This window comes from Gavialis gangeticus, unplaced genomic scaffold (assembly GCF_001723915.1).
Source record: "Gavialis gangeticus isolate Ggan-Ray unplaced genomic scaffold, GavGan_comp1, whole genome shotgun sequence".
Classification (NCBI taxonomy): Eukaryota; Metazoa; Chordata; order Crocodylia; family Gavialidae; genus Gavialis; species Gavialis gangeticus.
The window spans coordinates 15,684,783-15,706,564 of record NW_017729014.1 but is presented as its reverse complement, the minus strand read 5'-3'; the positions used below and the strand labels follow the sequence as shown (position 1 = coordinate 15,706,564).

Here is a 21,782-nt window from a genome sequence, read left to right as displayed (position 1 = left end):
CTCCATGAAGACCCCACCCGCCCACTCTGTCAAGCATCCCCAGCGGTAGGTGCAGGGTGGACAGCTCCTGGGTTGGATAGGATCAATTGCCCCTCCCCACCCCCTGCCATACTGGGAAGGGTCAGCATCTCCTGTTCCCCCTCACCCCAGTGCACAGGGTCAGATCAGCACCCCTCCACCCTCAGCCTGCAACAGCTCACCAAAACTCCCTAAGTGGCCCTCGAGCCCAAACAATTGCCCACCCCTGACCGAAGTCCTCCTTACTTCAGTGGACTCATGTCTAGGTTCAGGGAATGTGAGTTAAACGCTATGACACTTTTAACCACTGCCCAGATTCCCAAATGCAGCTTGTGTCTGCTGACATGCCTCGGCTCCCCCATTGCAGCTGGCTCAGATTGGCCTTCTTTTGGGCAGGCAGAACAGGGCTTCTGACCCAAGCCACTGCAGGTAAAATTCTCGTCCTTGCAGAAATGGTCCTGCCAAGGCAGATGTTGAAGGTTCCTGTCAGGGAGGCAGGCAGCAGGGTGGTGAAGGCCTATACTGCTGCTGTGCATGCTGTCCCCATTGTCCAGCTACACAGAAATGGGCACGGCTGTCAGTCCAACGCTTTTCACTAGCACCGAATTCCTGTGGCCTCAGTGAAGTATGGAAAAACAAATGCAGCCTGATGCTGATAAGTGTTTAATATCTAGGTGAAGACAGGACTTTTCAATACAGTTTCTCTCCCTCATTTATTTAAAATGTGTAAATTTTCAACATGTGCTATGAAAAAATAATCTGCAGTCAGCAGCTATCTCCTACTATGGTGCATGTGCCAGGGACAGTCCACCAGCTCAGCTTACCCTCCTGCTCTGAATGTCAAAAACATCCCAGTTGATTAATGCAGTAGCATTAAGAGAAGACAGATGATGTCCAGGTTTCTCAAGGCCATGGAATGACTCACTGCCAGCTTTCAATGTCCTGCCAATCACCTTGTTTGCTTTCTTTTCCTCCCTCTGTCTATATAGAAAAATATAATTTCTTGGGGATCAGCATTGTAGGACAGAGCAACGACCGGGGAGACGGCGGGATTTACATTGGCTCTATTATGAAAGGAGGGGCCGTGGCAGCAGATGGCCGTATTGAACCGGGAGACATGCTTCTACAGGTTGGTCCATGTCTGAAAAATGATACTGCTGTCTGAGGCATTAGTGGCTTCAGGTCAGCCTTTATATGGGGCCGCTTAGCCCTGGGGTCTGTGAGCAAAATTCTTCTCTGTGCAGAGGAGCTTGCCTGAGGCATTTTATCACTTGGGCCTCCCACTCTTTGCTGTTTGATTTGCACTCCCTTTGCTCGCTGGATGACCAACTCCGCAGCAAGATAGCTGCACCTTCCCCAGCAGATGAAAATATTTTAATGCTAATCACATTTGGTGCCTCACCTGCAGTTCTTGAGCATATATTGTTAATCGCCATTCTTAGGGAAATACACAACATTAAATGAATCCAAATGGGTCCTTCCCCTGCCTGTTGCAATATGGGACCATCTGTATCTTTTGTGATCTGCTCTAGGTGAATGACGTCAACTTTGAGAACATGAGCAATGACGATGCAGTACGGGTTTTGCGGGAAATAGTCTCCAAGCCTGGGTAAGTGCCTTTCCAAATCCCTTCTTTCCTCTCCTCCTCCTCCTTCTCTTGCCATTATGAGTACTGAGAAAACTGCAAAAAGTTTGGCAGTTCAGTTGGGATAAGTATGTAGAGCATGGACACTAATCTCAACTCTTTGACCTTCTTGGTGCAAGTGCTAAACAGGTGAGATCCTGTGTGCTGATATACCTGACAAAATGAACACAAGCTGGGAGTCATCATACTGTTTCATTCCCTGCAGGGTTTCTAGGACCTAGTTCCTTTATAGGGTGGGACTTTCAAAGACCTCCACAGCGGCCGATCCTGCACTTTTCGCCAGCACTGAATTCCTGTTGCTCGGATAACACGTGCAGATCCAGCCTGATGCTGGCACACAGTCCCTACACTGACTTTTTTGGAGGCAAAGTGTCTATGGAAGGACACGGCTTCCATTGAAGAGGCAACATGCCCAACCCTCTGATCATTACAGCAGGGATGGGTGGTAGATCATCCAGCCGGTAGTATGACAATTTGGCCAACATCTCAGAAGCCTCTTTCCAAATGAAGAACAAAGATGTTTCCCGCAATGCTGTAGTGTCAGTCTCACAGCTTTTACAAGGAAGGAGAATAGAGTCACCCTTACTTGTTTTTCTTATTTTCAGACCTATCAGCCTAACAGTGGCCAAATGCTGGGACCCCACACCCAGGAGTTACTTCACTATCCCCAGGGGTAAGTGAGCAGCCAGCTTTGTGGTGTTGACAGGCACAGAGAATTCATAGCAAAAAAACCCACAGGGTCCAGGCATTTCCTCACTATTAAATCCTGGTGAGTGGAGCCTGCCAAAGTCTGATTTCTTTCTAATTGCTTTCTTTTGTTGTTTCAGCTGAACCAGTGAGGCCAATCGACCCTGCAGCGTGGATCTCTCATACCACAGCCATGACGGGAGCATACCCCCGTTACGGTATGAGCCCCTCCATGAGCACCATCACATCTACCAGCTCCTCACTAACAAGCTCAATTCCCGATTCGGAAAGTAAGTCACACTGCGGCCAGCACAGGGCAGGTATCTTCTGCTCAGGGCCGGCAGTGTAGAGCTATACAAAAAGCAAAACAAACCACAAACCAAACCACAAGCACAATGCCAACAACAGCTGCAAAGAAAACCTGTGTTTTTCTATTTATTTTAGTTTTGACTTTTGTGGGGAGCATAAAACTTTCCAAAGGTCAAAGGTTAAAACTGCGATAACACAATGCCAGTTGAGCAAAGGTTCACACTTTGGAGAGGATGGTTTCTGGCCCTTTAAGAGAGTTCCCTATCATCCTATCAGAAGCCAGTGGGTGGGGATTCTTTACTTTACTTTACATCAATCCCTTAAAGAGATAGAAACCATTTTGTCCCAAATGAATAACCTTGCTTGCGAGACAGCAGGGCACCGTAGCAGGAATCTTTCTGTTGACATTCCTGATAGACATCCCAGCTGTATTAGGATTTTTAGTGGGTTTTCTGTTTATGGAACTCTATTAAACAAACAGAAAAGAAAAAAGAAAGTGAAGCTGTGCTTTTTGAAGCAAAGGATCAGATTTATTCCCCTCCAACAATCTGCTTGTGGAGTTTTCAAGTTATTAACTTGGAAGTTTTAGAGCTGAAGACACAAAACTGAAGGAATGAGAGGCTTGACTCCTTGTGTTCTCTCTGACACGAGTGCAAGACAAAATGCAACCCCTGATTTGTAAGCACCCTGCCGTAATGCAAGACAAGTAAATATAAATGATGTTTCCTGAGCTTTTGGCTGCAATTCAAGAAAGCTTCCTTATTCAAGATACCACTTAAGTACTTGCTTAAGCCCCTTTGAAGTCAAAGACACTCAGCACATGCTTAAATGTTGTCCTGGATAAAAGAGAAATAAAGAGATTGAATACTAAAACTATGCAGGACTGGTTCGCCTCTTCAAGTATGTTGCCACCTAGTGTTCCACCATGAGCCACGGAGTCTACTTGAGTTTTGATGCTGACATTGCAGTGAATGCTCAGCCCAACCTTGCTAAATTGTACAGGCTGGGGAGATATTTCCTAATGGCCCATGAACAGGAAGTTGTAGAGTCTTTTTGCCTGGATCAGGATCAGATTCCTGTCTCAGTCTCTTACTCACAAATGGGGAAGTCCTGAGGGAATGACCGTGCCCTTTTTTTCCACTATCAAGTAGAAGTGATGTTGGTGCTGGTTTTCCATAATAGTTCATCTTTATATACAAAATAAAGCTAGCATTTTACAAAATGACTCTTCCAAAAGAGCTGATGTCTGGGGTATGAGTGCTTAGAATTATATACAAGTGAGGGCCCGGAGAGAGATCTCAAGTGGAACACCCACAGCCCCTGAGTTACTCCCAAATTACAGGTCCCCTTTAACCATGTGTGTCTGTGTAGATTAGAAGGTCAAACTGGTTATAGGAGTGTCACTTACACACCTCTTTAAATATGTGCTTTGCACAGGAAATATTCTAACCGCACATGGTAATAGTGAAAAGGCTGATTCTTTTGAAGAACCATAACACTGCTGCTCATCTCTTGATGTTCTTTCAGCTCCAAGTTGAATTTTGCAATGATGCAACCTGACTTAGACATGTTAGGGAACTTTGCATCTTTAGTAGGACATATTTCTTTCTTGCAGATTTCCACTATAGAAACATATAGAAGGGAAGAGAACCTTTCACACAAATTTTTAAACTAGTCTGTATCACAGGTCTATCCATTCTTGATAGACTCTAGAAGTTACTTTAACTGCTAGAAGTGGAGACAGAAGGGTTTTTTTCCATGGAGGCCTTGGTCAGTATACAAGCCAGGAAGCCAGTTGAACTCATGTGCTCAGTTCAGCAAGTGCTGCAGCATTTGGCTAAGTTGAAACGTAAATGAAATAGGTCTTTCAGAGCAATTTCTACAAACATGTATGGAAACCTTTTTGGTTTTCTCCCCAGTACATTCTGAAGAACTTTTTCAGATGGGAGAAGGTTTACAGAAAGACAAAAGCAGTACAGACCTTGACTGATCATTTACAGAGCTTTTGGATTAATGATCACTGACCAGATCTTTCTTGGGCAGATGTTTGGTTCAAGTATGAAACCCCAATAATGTCTGTGAGTTGGTGGTGCCTTTGTGATTGAAAGGACCAACAAATTCCTTCAGACTGGGTGGTTTCCCTCTCTTTCCCTCCCTCCTGTTCTCTCTGATTTCATAAGCAGGCAGTAGCTAGAATGACATTCTCACCTTGAAACTCTGAGGAGGGAGTTATCATCTCTCTTGTAGGTCTAGTGGCTCGGCATCTCTCTAGATATTAGGTGGCACCAGGAAAGGGGAAAAATATCGGCAGTCAAAGGTGAGCAAACCACTCACCCCACCACAGTTTTATCTTGAGATGCGTTTTTCAGTCTTATGCACACTAAAGATTACCGGAGTCTAGCGTCTCTGCTGATTGCTGTCAAACAATGAGAGTCTGTTACTCTGTTGACATTCCTCTTAAAACATTAATGTATCAGGTGCCTTGATGCACAGTAAAGTGATTTAGAAATGTGGAACGCAGACACCCTCTTAATCACATGCCTAAAACAAAGGTTGCGTGAGAGCACAGCTGCTCTTTTGGAGATTGCTTTTCCCTTCTATGCCTGTGGTGCAAAATTTCCCCCCTTTTTTTTTTAACTCGGGTAGGAGAAAAATCTGAAAGCAGAAGAAAGAGGGGGATTGCTTTGGAGAGGGAGTAGTCGCAATGAACTTGGAATCAGGACTCCAGGTTTCCATTCCTGACTGCCACTCACTCGGCTGAGTCCGTTAGCTTCGCCGTGGCTCAGCGTCCCCACCAACAAGATGGACATGGCACTGCTGACACACCTCATCACCATGTGCTGAGCTTTGCTTCATTCATTCTCATTCTCAAAGCATTTTGAGATCCCCAGGTGGCAGGTACTTGCGAAGGGCAGCATTTTCTTATAAGCAGTTTTGTTGCATCTTTCCTGAAGAGCAGCAAGGTTGATAAGACGTTGCCCTGTCATTCATTCAGTTCCCTTTCCTGTCTCCTCTGCTGTGGGCCAGTTCACCTGGAGGCAGAACAGAAGCAACCAATCCAGGTCTCACTGGGGAGGAAGATTGGACTTGACACGTTGACCGCTCATGCCCTGGCCACGTGGACAGACTTGCCCTGAAACAGGGGACATGGAGGCAAAAGCTTCTGGAGCCAACTGCATACAAACAAGCTGCTATCTTGAGAAGGAATCATGCTGGATTGCAACCAGGATAACTTTTTCTGGGGGAAGGGGATAGCTTTGCTTACCACTAAAGCAAATGAGAGCTTTAGGTCTTAAAGGAACCCACAGCACAGCAGGGCATGTCTGTTCTGCTGTCCCTAATTCTTCACAGCAGTTCCCTTAAACACAGGACCCCTAAGGGTCTTGAGCACCCAGTCACTGCTTCAATTATGCTGTTTCCCAGGGCGTTGCTCTTGAGCCTGGCTCACCCACTCACTCCTGCTCCACAAATGCCAGCCCCAGAATTGAGCTGGTGAAGCCACCAGGAGAGAGCTCCCTCCTCTGCTTTTGAGATGTTGGTCTCTGCCTTGTCTCTGCCACGCTTGAGAGCAGGTATAGAGGATGCCTTTAACTGCCTCATTCCCTGGTTTGGTGCCGGCAGAGTGCATCATCAGGGAGCCCTGTAGATGTATCCTATGAGACCAGACAGACCCAGTTTTCCACATTAATTATTGCTGTAAAAAAACTACCTCATTTTTCTCTAATAATTTTAACTCCCTTCTAGGCAGTGTTCTCTGGCAGTAACCTGTAGTATTCTCTGTGTGAGGCCAGTTCCCGTGCCAGCTTACCTATAAAAGCAGACCTGAATTCCTCTGTTTAAAATGCTCACTTGATTTTTGTGCACTTGGCCTCTCCACATTCATTCTAGACATCCTTGGGCGTAAAAGAATATGTCATTCTCTAGGGAGAGCCCTGAACATTGCAAAGCATGTCTTGGAAGTTGTAGGAGTTGATCCAAAGCCTACTGAAATCAATGGGAGTTTTTCTGTATTGACACCAGGGGACTTGGGTCCAGACCACTTCTGTGGAACTCAGTTGTGCTTTTTGATAAAGGGACCCTGTCTAGAGCTCATGCCCCAAAACCAGATAGCCTGTGCCTTGACAAATGCACATGTGAGTTCAAATGAAGATGCAAAGTAGACATGGCAAGAGGTGAGGTGTATCAGCATTGTCCTGCTGCATGTACTTTCCTTTTCTCTGATCTTTGAAAGTGGATAGGCAATGCTGGCAGACCAGGGTGCCACTCAGAAAAGTCTGGAAAAGCCTGATGATATCTCATTCAGGAAAAAGTAGGTGTTTCCCTCCTGCCTGTACTTGAACTCATATAATCACTTAATGCAGCCATGTTGTCAGGCCTAGGGTTATGAGGCAGCGTCCAGTCCTGATTTGGTACATTTTTTCTGATGTAACCAAGAGTTTTCCTATTTGAATAACCACCAGCAGAACTATAGCCTGCTTAATTGGTCTTGTTTTCCCTCTTGCGGTTTCTAATGACATCATGTTGGTCTAGATATAGAATATAGGTTTCCATGAAAATCCAGTTTATTGCTCCCCACATGTTTACATCAGACTTTTTTGTTTCAGAAAAAATAAAAAATATATATTGCTTTTTGCTACTAACCAGACTAACTAAAGCAAAAGCAAGATCTTAGCATTGCTCAGCGTGTATGAAGGTATAAAAACCTCACGTGTGTTTGGCGCACGGTGCTATATTTCATGCATGTAGATGTGCACGTATCAAGATGGATGTTTTTGAGTTTTCATTGTTCCATACTTGTGCCTCTTACCAAAATCCGAGTGTGGCTGAAGTGAAATAAAATGGATTCCTTTGATCGGTGGCTCAGGGGTATATATGAGAGATGGGCCTGGGCTGCTAAATCTGGAACCACGTGGTGGGTATGATTTTTTCAGAGCTGGGAGGATGGGAGGCAGGGGTTGCTTTCTGGTGACAGTGGGTGGCCATTAAAAACTGAGGATAAGCTGGGGATTGGATCAGTCTGCTGGAGTTTGAGGTGTGTGCCCATTTCTAAATATCGTCATCTCTAGCAAGCCCAAGAGCTGCTACATTAACAGTCTGGGTAGAGAAAGAAGGCCTGGATGGGTGGGTAACTAAATTGTAAGGCACCCCCCCCAGAGTGTCACACCAAGGGCAGGGAGGCCACACTGACTTCTGCCCAGCCAGGACTGGAGATCTAGCAGGCCCTTGCTTCTTCCAGGAGCCTCTTGAACCATACACAGTGCAGGAGGGTGAAAGGAGAACAGTAACAACCACTCAGTGCTACAGCTCTTCCAAACCCCTCTGCAGGAGGGAGCTGCATGGGGGAATAGATGTTCTTAGATCTTGTTATTTCCCTGGCTTGTAAAGCTGTCTGTCATTTGTGTACCACTAAACAGGTCATTTTGCAGGAGCCCGCTAGCCTGCCTCTTCTGTGTTGATACTGGCTTTCTTGTACTTTCCTGATCTACTCCACCTCTTCCAGTAAGGCCTGTGGCCTGATCCTGTTAATCTGAGTGCAAGCTGCGTGCACAATCTTTTACGTCCCATTGCAGATGGCACCATTCATAGTAATAAACCTAAAGCCTAAAGTAGAAACAATAAGTACCCATTCCTACTGCCGCTGCACACACGGCTGCCACTCCTCCTTCAGTGGATTTGTATGGGGAAGGGATGTGGACTGCAGTATGAACAGAAAATAGCTAGCATCTTGGGAGTTCTCCCCTGTGATGCTAAGTGCAGAGGAATGGAGCGAAACAGGACAGTAATAACGGTAGATCCACAGGGCTCCTGTGCTCCACGACTTAAACCAGTCTCACCAAGGAGATTCTTTTCTGAGTCTGTATGAAGGCTCTAATTCTGTATCAATAACGAGAATGAGTCTCTGGTATCTTGGGCCAGATCCTATTCTGCCCCTTAGGTGTCTAAGTGCATTCCTTTGCCACCTTGCTCGAACCCCTGAGAAACCGTTAATGCTCTATTTTGGTCATCCTACCCTTAAGACTAAGTCACAAAAGCATAAAGAGGAGGAAGACCCACCTGCCTTTTTTGTAGAAGAGGAGCATACTTAGATGCCTACATACCACTTAGATGCCTTGTAGATGGGCTGAGATCTGGCATCTGAATCTCATGTCTGCTTAATCCAAACAGTGAGCTGAAAAGAAGTGACTTTCTCTCTGCAAACCCAGCTGGGTTCGGGGAAGCATGTAACCTGTCTTCCTTTCAGAATTAGAAGAATCTCCCTTAACTGTGAAGAGCGACATGGCCACTATCGTCAAGGTTATGCAGTTACCTGACTCAGGCCTCGAAATCCGAGACAGGATGTGGTTGAAAATTACCATCTCCAATGCAGTAATAGGTAAGGAGTTCACAGGGGTGCTGTTGAGATCACCCAGCCTTTTATTAGGGAGAGATTGGCTTTTAGAGCCATTTGGAGTGCCCATCCCACCACCATGTGTTTTATGTGGGAAGGAATCTAGTCTTGAGGGAGGCAACAGCTCTAGTTTTGAACCTGGGTGGGCAAAGGCTAGGCAAGCTTCTGTGCCCAGTATCCCATTGCAGCTTGCCCCTTACTTGTAATACTCTTTCTGTTCCAGTCCTGTGTCTGCATGCTCTGGCAAAGCCCCACCATCCAGAATAGCATCACTTCCTGCCATTCCAGTCCCAAATATCTTTCAGTTCTGCCAAGGCATCTCAGTCATGGCAGAAATTACCCCCCTTATTGTAGCCTTGATTAGAGACTGTCTAGAAAGACAGTATCATGGCAGTTTTCCATGCACAAGCCACTTTTAAAATATCCGAACATTAGTCAAATATGTGAATATTAATTGAATATTAATTGGTACTCCCAACTGTTCATCGCTCTCTAACCTGGTGCCTGGTGGTAATGGCAGCACCTAGAGCTGTGTCCCACTGGAGGATGGTTGCATTTCAAGGCTGAGTCAAATGAAAGGTGGTATGAAAATATGCTCTTAAGGTCTTAGGATTCTTGTGCTTTGTTTTTGTAGTCCCTAGCCCAAAGGCATGGTGACCTGAATGAAGCACAGGTACGTTGTGATAGACAAGGGTGATAGGAAGATGAACATTGTCTCGACAGCTGGAAGTGACTTTGAGATGATTCTTTCCGTCTCCTCTCTGTGCACCTACAGGGGCAGATGTGGTTGACTGGCTTTACACGCATGTGGAGGGCTTCAAAGACCGACGAGAGGCTAGAAAATACGCCAGCAGCATGTTGAAACATGGCTACCTCAGGCACACTGTGAACAAAATCACCTTCTCGGAGCAGTGCTATTACGTCTTTGGGGACCTCTGTGGCAGTAAGTTTCTCACCAGTGAAGAGCAGAGCTGTGGGGAGGGGGGGTCACAGGTGTGTCTCTGAGACCAGAGATCTCCTTCTCTCCCCAAATCAAGTTATCTCTCCATGAGATAAACATTTGGGTCACCTGGACAGAAAGGGTGGGTCAGTCTTGAAACAGGGCAGTTGAATGGGACTTAGGAGATCTTGGCTACACTGAGTCACCTCGGGTCTCAATTACCAAGCTTGTTGCAGTTTACAGTTTCCCCCAGTGAGGATAATATTTCCTGTTATTCAATATAGTGTTTCTGTGGCAAGGCCATTCTACCCTGATCCACCAGGGTTGGGTTTGATTAATCACATGGATGGTACTACAAAGCCCCATTTTCTTTTTTTTTTTCTTTTTCCTAGGAAATAGGTGGATAGTAAATTGGAGGGACACCCTGGCTGTTACTGAGACACTCAACAGAAAGATCAGACTGTCCCTGGGGGCAGTTGGCAAACCTAGGCTGAGAGGATCCAAGGGTTTGCAAAGCTAGGCTGATAGCCTAATAAGAACAAGCTTTCTGAGGCATCTGGTTCAGTCTGTGTCTGATCAAGTTAGAGGTGTTCTGAGAGCAGCCTCTGTCATAATATTTTGGCACTTCCTCTTCCAGCTGTGACCTGAAAGTTCAGAGACTGCACGAAGATCTGATAAGAAATAAGTTAATTGGCCCTTTCCTGATCTATAAGAGGGCTTTACCCAGTGTAGTTCAGGGGGAATTCCAAGTCATGTAACCCATCCCTTGATGTTCGTTGGCTGTTTGTGAACTCCAGTTCTCTGAAAACTTGGAGCAAGGCTACCAGAAGGACATGTGCACAATTCTGTGCCTCATTTCTCAGTGGTAGCAGATGACAGAACAAGGGGCAATGCTCTCAAGTTGCAGCAAGGGAAGTTTAGGGTAGATGTTAGGAAGAACTCTCTCGCTAGCGGGGTAGTAAAGCACTGAAACAGGGAGGTGGTGGACTCTCCATCCTTGGAGGTTTTTAAGACCCAAGTTGACAAAGCTTTTACTGGGATGATCTAGTTGGGGATGGTCCTGCTTTGAGCACGAGGTTGGACTAGATGACCTCCTGAGGTCTTTCCCGTGGTTCTGTGATTTCCATACACGTTTGCTCTGGTTGCTTCATTTCATTGACCTGCCCAAATGGTTGTTTCCACAAGTTGCACATCAAACTGGAACTTCCAGCTTTGATGAGTAATGTGTACATAGTGGAAGCGTGCAGCTGTATGCATATTTTTGCACCTGCAACTGTGCACGCAAGCTTGAGAAAACCTGAGGCTCCAGGTTAAGTATTCCTGCCTACTCTGTCATGTACAGTATTTTGACTGAACTGCTGAAACAAAGTCCCAGGCCAATGCACTGGTTGTCACAGTGCATGATGATAGTACCAGGGTCTTAACTGCTATGGGAAAGCACTGCCCTCAAGTTTCCTTTCTCTCTGCAGATATGGCTGCATTGAACCTCAACAATGGGTCAAGCGGAGCCTCAGATCAGGACACTCTTGCTCCACTCCCACATCCTGCTGCACCTTGGCCATTAGGCCAAGGGTACCCCTATCAGTACCCACTCCCTGCTCCATGTTTCCCACCAGCATACCAGGACCCAGGCTTCAGCTATGGCAGTGGCAGTGCGGGTAGCCAGCAAAGTGAAGGTAAGCTTTTGAGTTGTGCATGCGCTCTTACAGCTCCCATTATTCCTGGCCATTTGCTTGATTTCCTGAGTCCTATCTGTGCTCCCTTCCTTGTGGTTTTGTGTGCTTCATGAGTGGATTTGATGCGACTTCATTGAATCAAGACTCTCTTTGCAAACGCGAGGGAGTGGGTTAGCCTCTCAGCCCTGCATTGGAACTGCCAATGACAGTCTAATTGAGCCCACGCACTATGCTATCTGTATAGCTATGCCACAGCTCAGCACACCACACCATATGCATGGGGGGAGCTAGACACAATGCTGCTTGCCATGTCCAATGTGGCATGGGTGTCTGTACCTTTCTTACCCCACAGCATCTCATATGAGTCTAGCACTCGCCTATTGCTAATTAACCAAACACAAATGACTCAGTCCTCATCTGTGAAGTAGGTATGGAAACATCTTTGCTGCCTCTTTATCAGAGGGAAAACTAAGGCCCAGGGTGGGGGGATACCTGGTTTTCTGAGGTACGAGTCACTGAAGGGATGTTGAGACCATTCAGCTTTACTTCCACTTTGGGAGTCTGTGACTAAACTGGAATGAGAATTGAGGCTTCTGGCTTCCTCTTCCCTGCTCAGTGCAGAAGGGATGTTCATGTCTCCTTTTTGCATGAGACCAGCAAGAAGGGTGCTCTGCTCTCTGAAACAGCCAGTTCTGAAAAGCCATGTAGTGGGGAGGAGAGCAACTTCAGCAGTTGCGCTCTAATGCACACCATGCAAGTTGGATGCACTGACTACCTCCTTTTCAACCCCAAGACCCCCTTGCCACTTCGTTTCTATGAGCACCATAACAAAATAAGTCTCTTGCACAACTAGAGGAGGTCCTGTGGTTTCAGTGTGAATGCTGCTTTTGGCAACACTGCCGGTGACAAACAGCAAGGCTCTCTAGGAGTCTCCAAGTTTGGGTATGGATTTTGTTATTAAGGTAAAGAGCCAGTCATTTGCATGCAGCCCCTTCAGATATAAACTTTGCCACTTTGGTTTTGCAAAACCAAGCTGACAGTCCCATCAAAAGAGCTCTCATGGGATTTCCAACATTTCCACATTTGCCCTCAATTAGAAACAAGAAGCGTGTCTGGTAGAGAAACCAAGAGTGTGTTTAAAGGTTACAGGACTTTAGCCAGTCGCATCATGCCCACCCTGCCTCTTGGGGTGTGATTTTTTTCCTCATCCACTTCACCAGTCCCTGTGAGCAATCCAGTATTAGATCCTTGCTGCTGGAGTAGGAAAGGTACAGTGTTTTCCCCGTGCAGCTTGGGCTACCAGCTAGGAGAGCCTTGTGCAAGGCAACGAGAGTATCTCATTTTGAAGGGTTGGACTTTCCTTGTTCTTCTTTTGGAAACTGCGCTGCTGTGGTGTTTCTTGTTTTGTAACTGTGTTATTCCCTTGTTTTGTTCTGAGCAAGCATTAGACTGAAGGATTCATAGAGGAATGGCTGTCTCTAGGGGATTGGTAAGCTTCAAATGCCTCCATAATAATGACTCCATAGCATGATCATTTAGACTCTTGTGACCCCAATGTGTAGTTGTTTCCTTTTTCTCCTGTTTTCTTTCTGATTGTCATAGGTGCTCTGCCTGTCCCAGTGCACAGTACCCTAGTCCCATGGCATTAACAAAGCCAGCAGTCTGACTGACCCCCGTGGAGAGGCTTTGATGTGTGACTGAGGCACAGCAGTCCCAAGGGGATGGCACCAGACACCTCCCTGTCAGCATACAGACTTGGCAATTGTGTCCTTTGTCACCCTTGTTATGTCACCTTACAGAATGCAGCGTCCTGCTGTATTAGTCCTGTAAGCTGCTTCTGGAATAGAAGTACCCACCAGTGCGCTACATTTGCACTTCCACTGGCTAGCACTTGAGTATTTTCCAGTGACCCGAGATGTGCCGACTGCTGGACCCAATGCAGAATCCCTCTGTGCTGGGCGTTTAGAAATCAGAGATACAGGACAGTGGAAGAACATGAACTGGGCACCAGATTATCTTTTTTTTTTAGCCCCTCTCTCTGTGACACAGTGGATCCCTTGTACAGCAGCTCTGGGTCCATCTGGATGTGTGCTGTTCACTCAGGGTGGAATTCCTCTGGTGCAGAAAGGCACAGCTTTACATGTGCGAGGAGAGCCTAGTCATTTGCAGCCTCTCATGTCCTAGAGCCAAATATAGCAAATTTCCAACTAATGCCAGACAAAATCCTGAACTTTTGAGAGGTTCAGGGTAGGAGAAAAGGCTGGCAATGAGGCTTAGGTCCTTTTCCCAATTGGTGTGACAGCTTGGGTCGATGTCCATTTAGTCTGAAACATGACACAGTCCCTCCTGGTGATACCCAGGGTGCCTGTTTCCCCTTTATGGAAGGTCTGGGATCCCTGAAAGGAAAAGCAGCTGTGTGATGAGACCCACTAGAAATCACCATTTGTATTAGGGAAGCACTTAGAGCCCTAAAGCACCATCAGGGCTCCATTGTGCTGGGCACCATACAGATAAGAAGTAAGAAACAACCTCTGCCCCAAAGGCCTTACAGTCTAGAGAGACAAGAAAAAGGGCAAGAGGGAAAATAAAGGCCCTGAAGGTGAAGGGACATGACAAGCCAGTGGTCAAGCAAGAAACAAGACTTGGCATTCCAGAGTCCTAATCCAGTTGCCCCAAGGGCACATCTGGACTGTTTCTGGTGCATCCAGGGAGGGCTGCTCTCAAGCAGGCCTCACTTGCTGGGTTTTGCTCACATGCACCAAACCTGGAAATGCAGTAGCAGAGCCACTCCAGGGACTTCCTACAGCTACGGAGACCAGGAGTGACAGGCCTGAGTGCCAGGAAAACAGTGTAAGCAATCAGGACTTGTGGTACAGATGATATCTTGTATTAAACCAACTAGATTTTTTTCAAAAAAAATGTTTTTAATTGCAAGCTTTCAGGCACAAACACCCTTCATCAGGCATAGGAAAAAACATTCTTTAGCACTGTAGAAAATGAGGGCTGGAAGGGACCTCAGGAGGTCCAACCCCCTGCTTGGAGCAGGACCATCCCCAACTAGACTATCCCAGCCAAGGCTTTGTCTAGCCAGGTGTTAAAAACCTCAAAAGGTGGAGATTCCACAATCTCTCTGGGTCGCCTGTTCCAGTGCTTTACTACCCTCCTAGTGAGAGAGGTTATACATTTGAAAATACTGAAATTTGTTGTAAAAGTTCTCTTGGGTAGAAATGGAAGTTCATATTTCATAGGAGAGTTGAAGGTGCAATAAAATCTCCTGTTTGGAGCAGTTCATTTTATGGGAAAACAGCATAGACACCCCAGAATGGCTCGTCTTCCCCAGCCTTCCCCCGGCTACCCCAAGAGGCAATTCCCAGGACATTTCAGAGCCTGCATGGTTTAGGAGGCAGAGCGACGGAGTGGGTTTGTGCGTCCGACTGTGCCAGAGAGTGAAGACCGATCATCTCAGTCATGGCAGAGTAAAACTCAACTTTTCTCAGCTGCTAGAAAGCAAATTCTTTGAAACCAAAGATGTCAGTTTAATACTGGTTTAAAATGGGCCTTTGAGACAGAAAATGCTGACACCGCTGTGCACATAGCACAGCTTTTAGGCTGAGCTGTGTGTCTTTAAGCTAGGCCTTTCCCAGCTGCCAAACATACAACAGTATCATCAGAAGGGCTTTAAACACAAAGATCAGGAAGACTTATCTTTGGCAGGATGCTTGTTCTTCTTCAGGGTTTAAAAGCATGCAAGAAATGGATCCAGTCCAGTGTGCTACTGGTATGTTGCAGGGCGACAGAGGCTGAGCAGCTGCCTTTGTTCTCTTCAGCTGCACCACAGCTGCCTTTGTGACCGATTTCTTACCTTCTGTGGCTTTGCAGTCAGTGGAGGAACCCAGGTTTCCTTGCAAAGGAAAGGTGGAGTGCACCCATTTACCTTCTGGATTAATCGCTCCTCACCTTGACCCTCGGAAAATTAAGTCAATTAGAGGCCCTGCTCCAGGCGCTTGGAGAGTCTTGACTATTGGGGGAATGGGGCCCAGAGCCTGTCCTGACCCGGCGGAGTTCTTGATGCAGGAAAGTCTCTCTAGATCAGCGTCAAGCTCTCTGCCTCTCCGCCGGGCTCTGAAACCTGCCAGGAGCTTATACCTCTGGGGAAACCGCAGCAAGGAGGATAGAGCTGAGGCAAGAGTGGATCCGAGAGGCAGCAGGGGGATCAGTTTGTAGCAGATGGTTTGCTATTGCTCAAAGGCTAATGTAACATGGGGACTCTCTCCTGCTGCACATAGTGACCCAGTGCATTGGGATTTCTTCCCTCTGGGCGCATGTTGATATTTATATAAAGCAGCTATGGGAGAAGCTGCGCAGTAAGATTTGTGTGGTGGTTGCTACCATTCGGATGGTGATGGGCACAGAGTCCGTTCAGTCTGAGATGAGTTATAATAACTGCTTTGCAGTAACTCTGTCTCTGTCACTCCTTCATCTCTTCTGCCTGGAGGGAAGGCTGAAACAGTCAGCCTGTTAATGACTAATTATGATCCACTGTACATCTTTATTAGATCATTACGAGAGGTTTGATGCTAAAGCTCAGGACTTAGGTAGGGCTGTGTGTTCTCAGAAGGCCTCGCTGCCACTGTGAGATGGCTGAATAAGCGTGGCTATCCCCACCAACTGATGGGGAACTGAGGCCCAGGGCCCGAAAGAACTGAGGCCCAAGGCAAAGAGGGAGCTTGTCTAGATTAGGATTCGGACTGGAATTAGAATTGGTTTCAGTCTCAAACCACAAACCCTCACTGCCTTCCAGGAAGGACCATTTCAGGTTTTGTGGTTTGCTTGTACCACAACCTCTCCTGCCCTCTAAAAGAAAGGATGAGCTCTCTATCACCCGTACCAAGCCAGCCTGGATTTCCCTTCCCTCATATCCTTTGTTCGTCTCTCTGCACTATGATACCACAAGCAGAGGAAGATATATCGTAGCAAGAGGGGTATCTTTTGGTCCCCTCCTCCTCCTCCTCCAGTGCTGAGAGCAGTCTGATGACCCAGTGCAGTAGTAGTTGTTCATTTGAATCCAAAGTCTGGCCCAGTGCTAGGAAGCAACGGTGTGAATGCAACGGCTTTAATTTAAGTTGAGAAATTAGTCCCTAGTGAAGAAATGGATTTAATATGGAAGTGTCTATTTGCATTACCATCCCACTGATTAGCTGAGCACCACCTGATCCAAACCCTACATAGCTACTTGCATGCACTGATGGGCAGGCATTATGTTTGGAAGGGTGTATAACAGCCTCTGCTGGGAACATCCTTCCAGACTTAATAGAAATGCTTTTCCCTAAAAACCACAGTCTACCTGCAATTAGTGCAACCACAAAACACTTCAGTGATGAGTTTTGTAGGAATCTGCCTTTGCCCCATTGAAGCAAATACAAAGACTCCTGTTGATTTGGAGTAAGATCCAAGTCAGGTCCTTCAAGCAACCAGACACTGATGTGGGAGAAACCAACAACCTTTCTTTCTGATGCAGTGGCAGTGGTTCCAGTAGAAAACAGCTGGCCCCTGTTTCAGGGGCCTCGGGCAGTCTGAGACTGGAGTCAGTCACAAAGTCACGTTGAACCTAATTCATTTTTTTTATTTTAAATGTCTGCCTGCCTCCTTCCCTTTTAGCCTCTTCCCTCTCTCTGCACCAGTGTCTGGCCAGTGGGGAAGCAGCGGGCAGATGACTTTCCGGCTGCAGGCTTACACTGAACCACCGCTTTCTGTGTGCGGTCTCCGGAGGGGTTGATGTGTGTCTGCACATGGCACAACCTTGTCAGCTTCATTCTAGTGGTTGTCATTGCTGAATCCTTTAGTCATCCATAGCATGCTAAGCTTGACAGAGGCCTGACCTCCTCATCGTTGCTGTGCTGGTCGTTGTCGTCATTGTGCATTTGATTCTGTAGGGTTGCAAGAGGAGCTGATGGACGAGGCGGGAAGGAAACGGGATTGAGCTAACCCTCCCCTTCGGTTCTGTCCCTTTTGTTCGCCCTCGCAGGAAGCAAGAGCAGCGGCTCCAACCGAAGCAACAGCGAGAACAGCAGGAGGGCTCTCGGCAGGGAGAAGGACCGCAAGTCAGCCGGCAGCGGCAGCGAATCCGACCACACGGCCCGCAGCGGAGGGGGAGCCAGCGGCGTGCGGCGCGAACGGCCCGTCAGCCAGCTCAGCCACCGGAGTCACGCCTCTGCCGCCCACAGCGAGCGAAGCCACCACAGCCACCATTCGTACGGGCCTCCAGGAGTGCCCCCCCTCTACAACCTGCCAAAGCTCGGCTCCAAAGTCTACGGGACGAGCGGACCCCCCGGAGGGCCTCCCGTCAGAGAACTGAGCTCCGTGCCTCCAGAGCTGACGGGGAGCCGGCAGTCTTTCCAGAAGGCTATGGGCAACCCTTGTGAATTCTTTGTTGACATCATGTGAGAGGAAGTGCCTTCAGACTCTACTTTTCAGGGGGAGGGGGTTTGGTTTTTTTCGGTTGGGTTTTTTTGGTCGTTGTCAAACACTTTAAGAAAGAAACCTAGGATGTCTTGCATGTAACAGCTTCCTGACTCGCCATCGTGTTGCAAAACCTCCCCCCACAAAACAAAAAAAAAACAAAAAAAAAGCAACAAAAAACAAAATGAAAAATCAAACAAAAAAAAATCTCCTGGGATTGTTAAATACCTGCAAATCAGTGGTATCTTTTCTTTCCTCTTTCTCTCTCTCTTTTTTTTTTTTTTCCCCTCTCCTTCCCTTATTTTTTTGATTGTGAGCGACTGACTGGTGTATATTCACATTCTAATGAGCTTTGGTAATTGTGGCACCAACTTCCAGTGCAATTTAGTGTCTACTTGGTTGATTCAAGGAATATTATTTCATATCACTTCTGAATTTCCAGCAATGCATAGGAGCACCTTTATTTTATTATTTTTTTTCCTCTCCCTCTACTGGAAACAGTGGCTACCGGCTCTTATGGTTCATTTCCGTATGATATCTCTCTGTTTCATATATCAACTCCACAAGCAGCTGTGACACCTGAACGTGTGTGGGTAGTGTGCCCTTGCAAAGGGAACAGGCTTGCAGCCGGTTCCCAGCACTAGGCAAAGACGTGACTGGAGATAAAGCCTTAGCTTCCTCTGCTGACCAAGGAGTATAATTGTCTTTCACCTTGTTGAATCTCTCCCATCCCAGGGAACGGTGGAATCGTGCTACTTCGCATCTTCACTGCGTGGATCAACTATGCTGTCATTTAATTTAATGTCCTGGTGGTGACCCCATTGCTGCAGCCTGTCAACAGGCATTTCAGTCCCCCCCTGTTAACAGCTATGTCCGTTCTTGTCGAGCTGTAATGTGCACTTGTTGCTTTAAAAGTTCTTTCCGCAGAAATGGGACAGTTGCCGCTAGCTGGTTACGCTGGCATAGATGCAGCGTTTTTTAGGGGAGAGTCATCGTATTCCAGAGGAGGTAAGGAGGGACCGTAGCGGTGCTGCTAGTTGTGGTGGCTCCCTTTTCTTCTTCATTTCTGAAAAAGATCTGCCTTCCTTTCTCCCTCCCCTGCTTCCCCTTTACAGTGAAAATAAAGCTCGGATTTGGCCTTTTCCAATCGGTGTCTAGTCAGCAAGTCAGAGGAGAGCACCTGCTGCTGTCTACGGCTGTCACGACATTTTCCCTTGTTACCCTGATGCAGCACTTGGGGTGTCGTTCAGCCAAGTGTGGCTCCCCCTGGGTTTTGGCTTGTTTGCTTTTGCTTTTTGAAGGTTTTCTCTGTGTATGTGTAGAAGAAGAGAGGTGACGCTTGCAAAAGATCCCAAATCACTTTGAGGCCAAAGTTGGTTAAACAGTGCATTGGGCATCTGGGATCCTAAGCCCCGCTGAACCAAGGGCCGATGCTGCTTTCATATATATAAGACTTTGGGCCGGGTCATGCTCCACCAATCGGGTACCCAAGTATGATCCTATTTCTCCCTGCTCAAGTCCCTGCTAGTAGAGAAGTTGGGCAGGTCGTCCTCCTCACTGCTTTGCTGTGACTTAGGTTTGAGGCTGAGTTGAGGTGTGTTACAAAAGCAGATGCAGTAGGATTTTCAGGGTCTCTACAGGATGCAGTAGGATCTCCCATAGGCACCTGGTAGGTGGAGTTAGATCTGGCCCTTAGGCTTCAAAGTCATTTGAATGCTTTTGAGAAGTTACCCAGGAAGGTAACATGTCTGGAATTGCCACTTTCCTCACAACTCATCAAAGCTGCTGACGGCCTCTGCGAAATCAAAGGAAACTTTTGAAGACTTGAGCTGTGGAGCAGCCTCCTTTTCCTTTCTTTTTCCACTTGGAAATGGCACAGACATGAACTAAATGCTGAATTCAGTTTGGCGAGATCAGACTTGAAAGCAATCAAAGAAATCAGGGTCAGTCATCCCTTGCGTTGGATGCACCCCCAGCAGGCACTGGAAAGGAGGCTGTGGCTTTAATGACAATCTCTAGCGGTTCTGCCTTTAAGCCCGTTGTTATTTTTCCATTCGCTAATTTATTGTCATTATCTTTTTCAAGATGGCCTTTTCTTAGGGCAAAAAATATGGGGGCAGATAGATGAGAATTGTGATACTGCTCTGAAGGGGTAGTTAGAAGAGAGAATGATCGTTCATCCAGGAAGCCGAACATGTTAAATTCCCATTTGAGGAGTTGCAGTTTACATACTTGCTGTTGGTGGGGTGGGAGGCGTATTTTTGTTTCTTTTTCCTTCTTTTCCTTTCTTTTTTCTGTTGTCGATGTAGTACGTGCTGTTGGCAGAAAAACTGTTATGTGTCTTGTTGGCCTTTGCTGCTACATTGAAAAGATTGTGTTATGTATTACTGTGTGGGAGGGGGGTATCTCTGGAAGGAGGCTGATGCAGCCCATACTGCAGGCATGGGAAGGGATTCATCTGCTGAGGGATATTTAAGCTCCCAAGTTCTCTTCTGGTTGTGAGTTAAAAATCAACCTGGTTCTGTTCAACTTGGCTCCAGCTAAGACCATGCACGCAGAATCTGCTTGGCACCGCGCATGCCGGCAGACGCACAGGTTACTGAATAGCACGTAGAAATTCTCTTCGCTGGAGGCCAGCGGGAGAACATAGACACACATTTGATGAACGGTGCAATATGTAATGGCCATGGTGTATAGTACACAGGGCCTGACTCTCCTCACCTTACCCTGGTATAAAGCAGATTATCTCCACTGAAGTCAGTGCACGTGGCAAAGCATGTGAAGCAGGAATGCGGCCCGTGAAGTCACTTAACTTCCGTGAAGGATGAGAGAGGATCTCTCTCAAATCCTTCCGATGCCTTGAAACGCAGACCAGTTGATCTGTGCCATTCGGGGGGCCTTGCAAACTGGGCAGGCGGGCGCTGCGGAAGTGAGGAGGCTACTTGCCGTAGTAAGTTCTGTGCAGGGTGGAAACAATGTGAACAGATGGGGGCTTTCCGGGAGCATCTTCTTCTTAGCAGGACTCGCTGTAGTGTGCTCCTTTCAGGTCACGGGGCTGGTGCTAGCCTGACCCCAGGAATGTATCTTGACCTGTCCTGTTCTGCTGCAGTGGGAAGTAACAGGCTCACCTTTCAAGGCACTTGCAGGTGTGATACCAGAAGGGCTTCGCAGGGCAAGCTGACCTCATAACAGGAGACTTAAAGAGAGGAGGAGCTTTTTAATCCCGGAAAGGAGAGCTAAGAAAATCTGTCTGTGCACTGCCGCTGGACTCACGCTGTTGTTCCTTCCTTGGTGCCGGCAGCAGTGAATAAAGACAAGGGTGTGCTTTGTGGCTTAGGAAACATGCATGTGCTAAGGGTTTGGGGTGACGCCTCCTACTTGAATGTCAGGGTAATGCACGCACCTAATGTATTAACTTTCTAAGGAGTAAGTTATTGGCAAATGGTATTTTATAGTCTTAAAGGCACCGCTGTTGTCTTTTGACCTTCTGTTATCACATTTGCTTTTCAAATGAAATAGTCCCTGGACACTTTATCCAAAGGCATATTGGATTGCAAACAATGATGCACAGGCATTGACTTTTGATATATATATATATATATATTTTTTTTTTGTTTGTTTGTTTTTGTTTTTTTTGTTCTTGTCAAATTGACAGTCCCA

At 46.9% G+C, this 21,782-nt stretch overlaps 1 protein-coding gene and 1 long non-coding RNA gene across 4 annotated transcripts in view; one reads left to right on the top strand and one right to left on the bottom strand.

Moving 5' to 3' along the window:
* The window catches only part of DVL1 (dishevelled segment polarity protein 1), a 256,248-nt gene extending 237,993 nt beyond the window's left edge, over nucleotides 1-18,255 (top strand). For all 3 annotated transcript variants that reach the window (XM_019511836.1, XM_019511833.1, XM_019511835.1), the window contains 8 exons: nucleotides 1,008-1,147; nucleotides 1,551-1,627; nucleotides 2,269-2,336; nucleotides 2,491-2,640; nucleotides 8,901-9,032; nucleotides 9,823-9,990; nucleotides 11,457-11,663; nucleotides 17,689-18,255. In XM_019511836.1, coding sequence (XP_019367381.1) covers nucleotides 1,008-1,147; nucleotides 1,551-1,627; nucleotides 2,269-2,336; nucleotides 2,491-2,640; nucleotides 8,901-9,032; nucleotides 9,823-9,990; nucleotides 11,457-11,663; nucleotides 17,689-18,107 — 1,361 coding nt within the window. In that variant the 3' untranslated portion in view covers nucleotides 18,108-18,255. The remainder of the gene's footprint in view (nucleotides 1-1,007; nucleotides 1,148-1,550; nucleotides 1,628-2,268; nucleotides 2,337-2,490; nucleotides 2,641-8,900; nucleotides 9,033-9,822; nucleotides 9,991-11,456; nucleotides 11,664-17,688) is intronic.
* Nucleotides 18,256-20,354: 2,099 nt separating this feature from the next.
* LOC109293746 overlaps nucleotides 20,355-21,782 on the bottom strand; it is a 7,100-nt gene continuing 5,672 nt past the window's right edge. The window contains exon 2 of the long non-coding RNA XR_002096381.1: nucleotides 20,355-21,525. This is a non-coding gene — a long non-coding RNA (uncharacterized LOC109293746). The remainder of the gene's footprint in view (nucleotides 21,526-21,782) is intronic.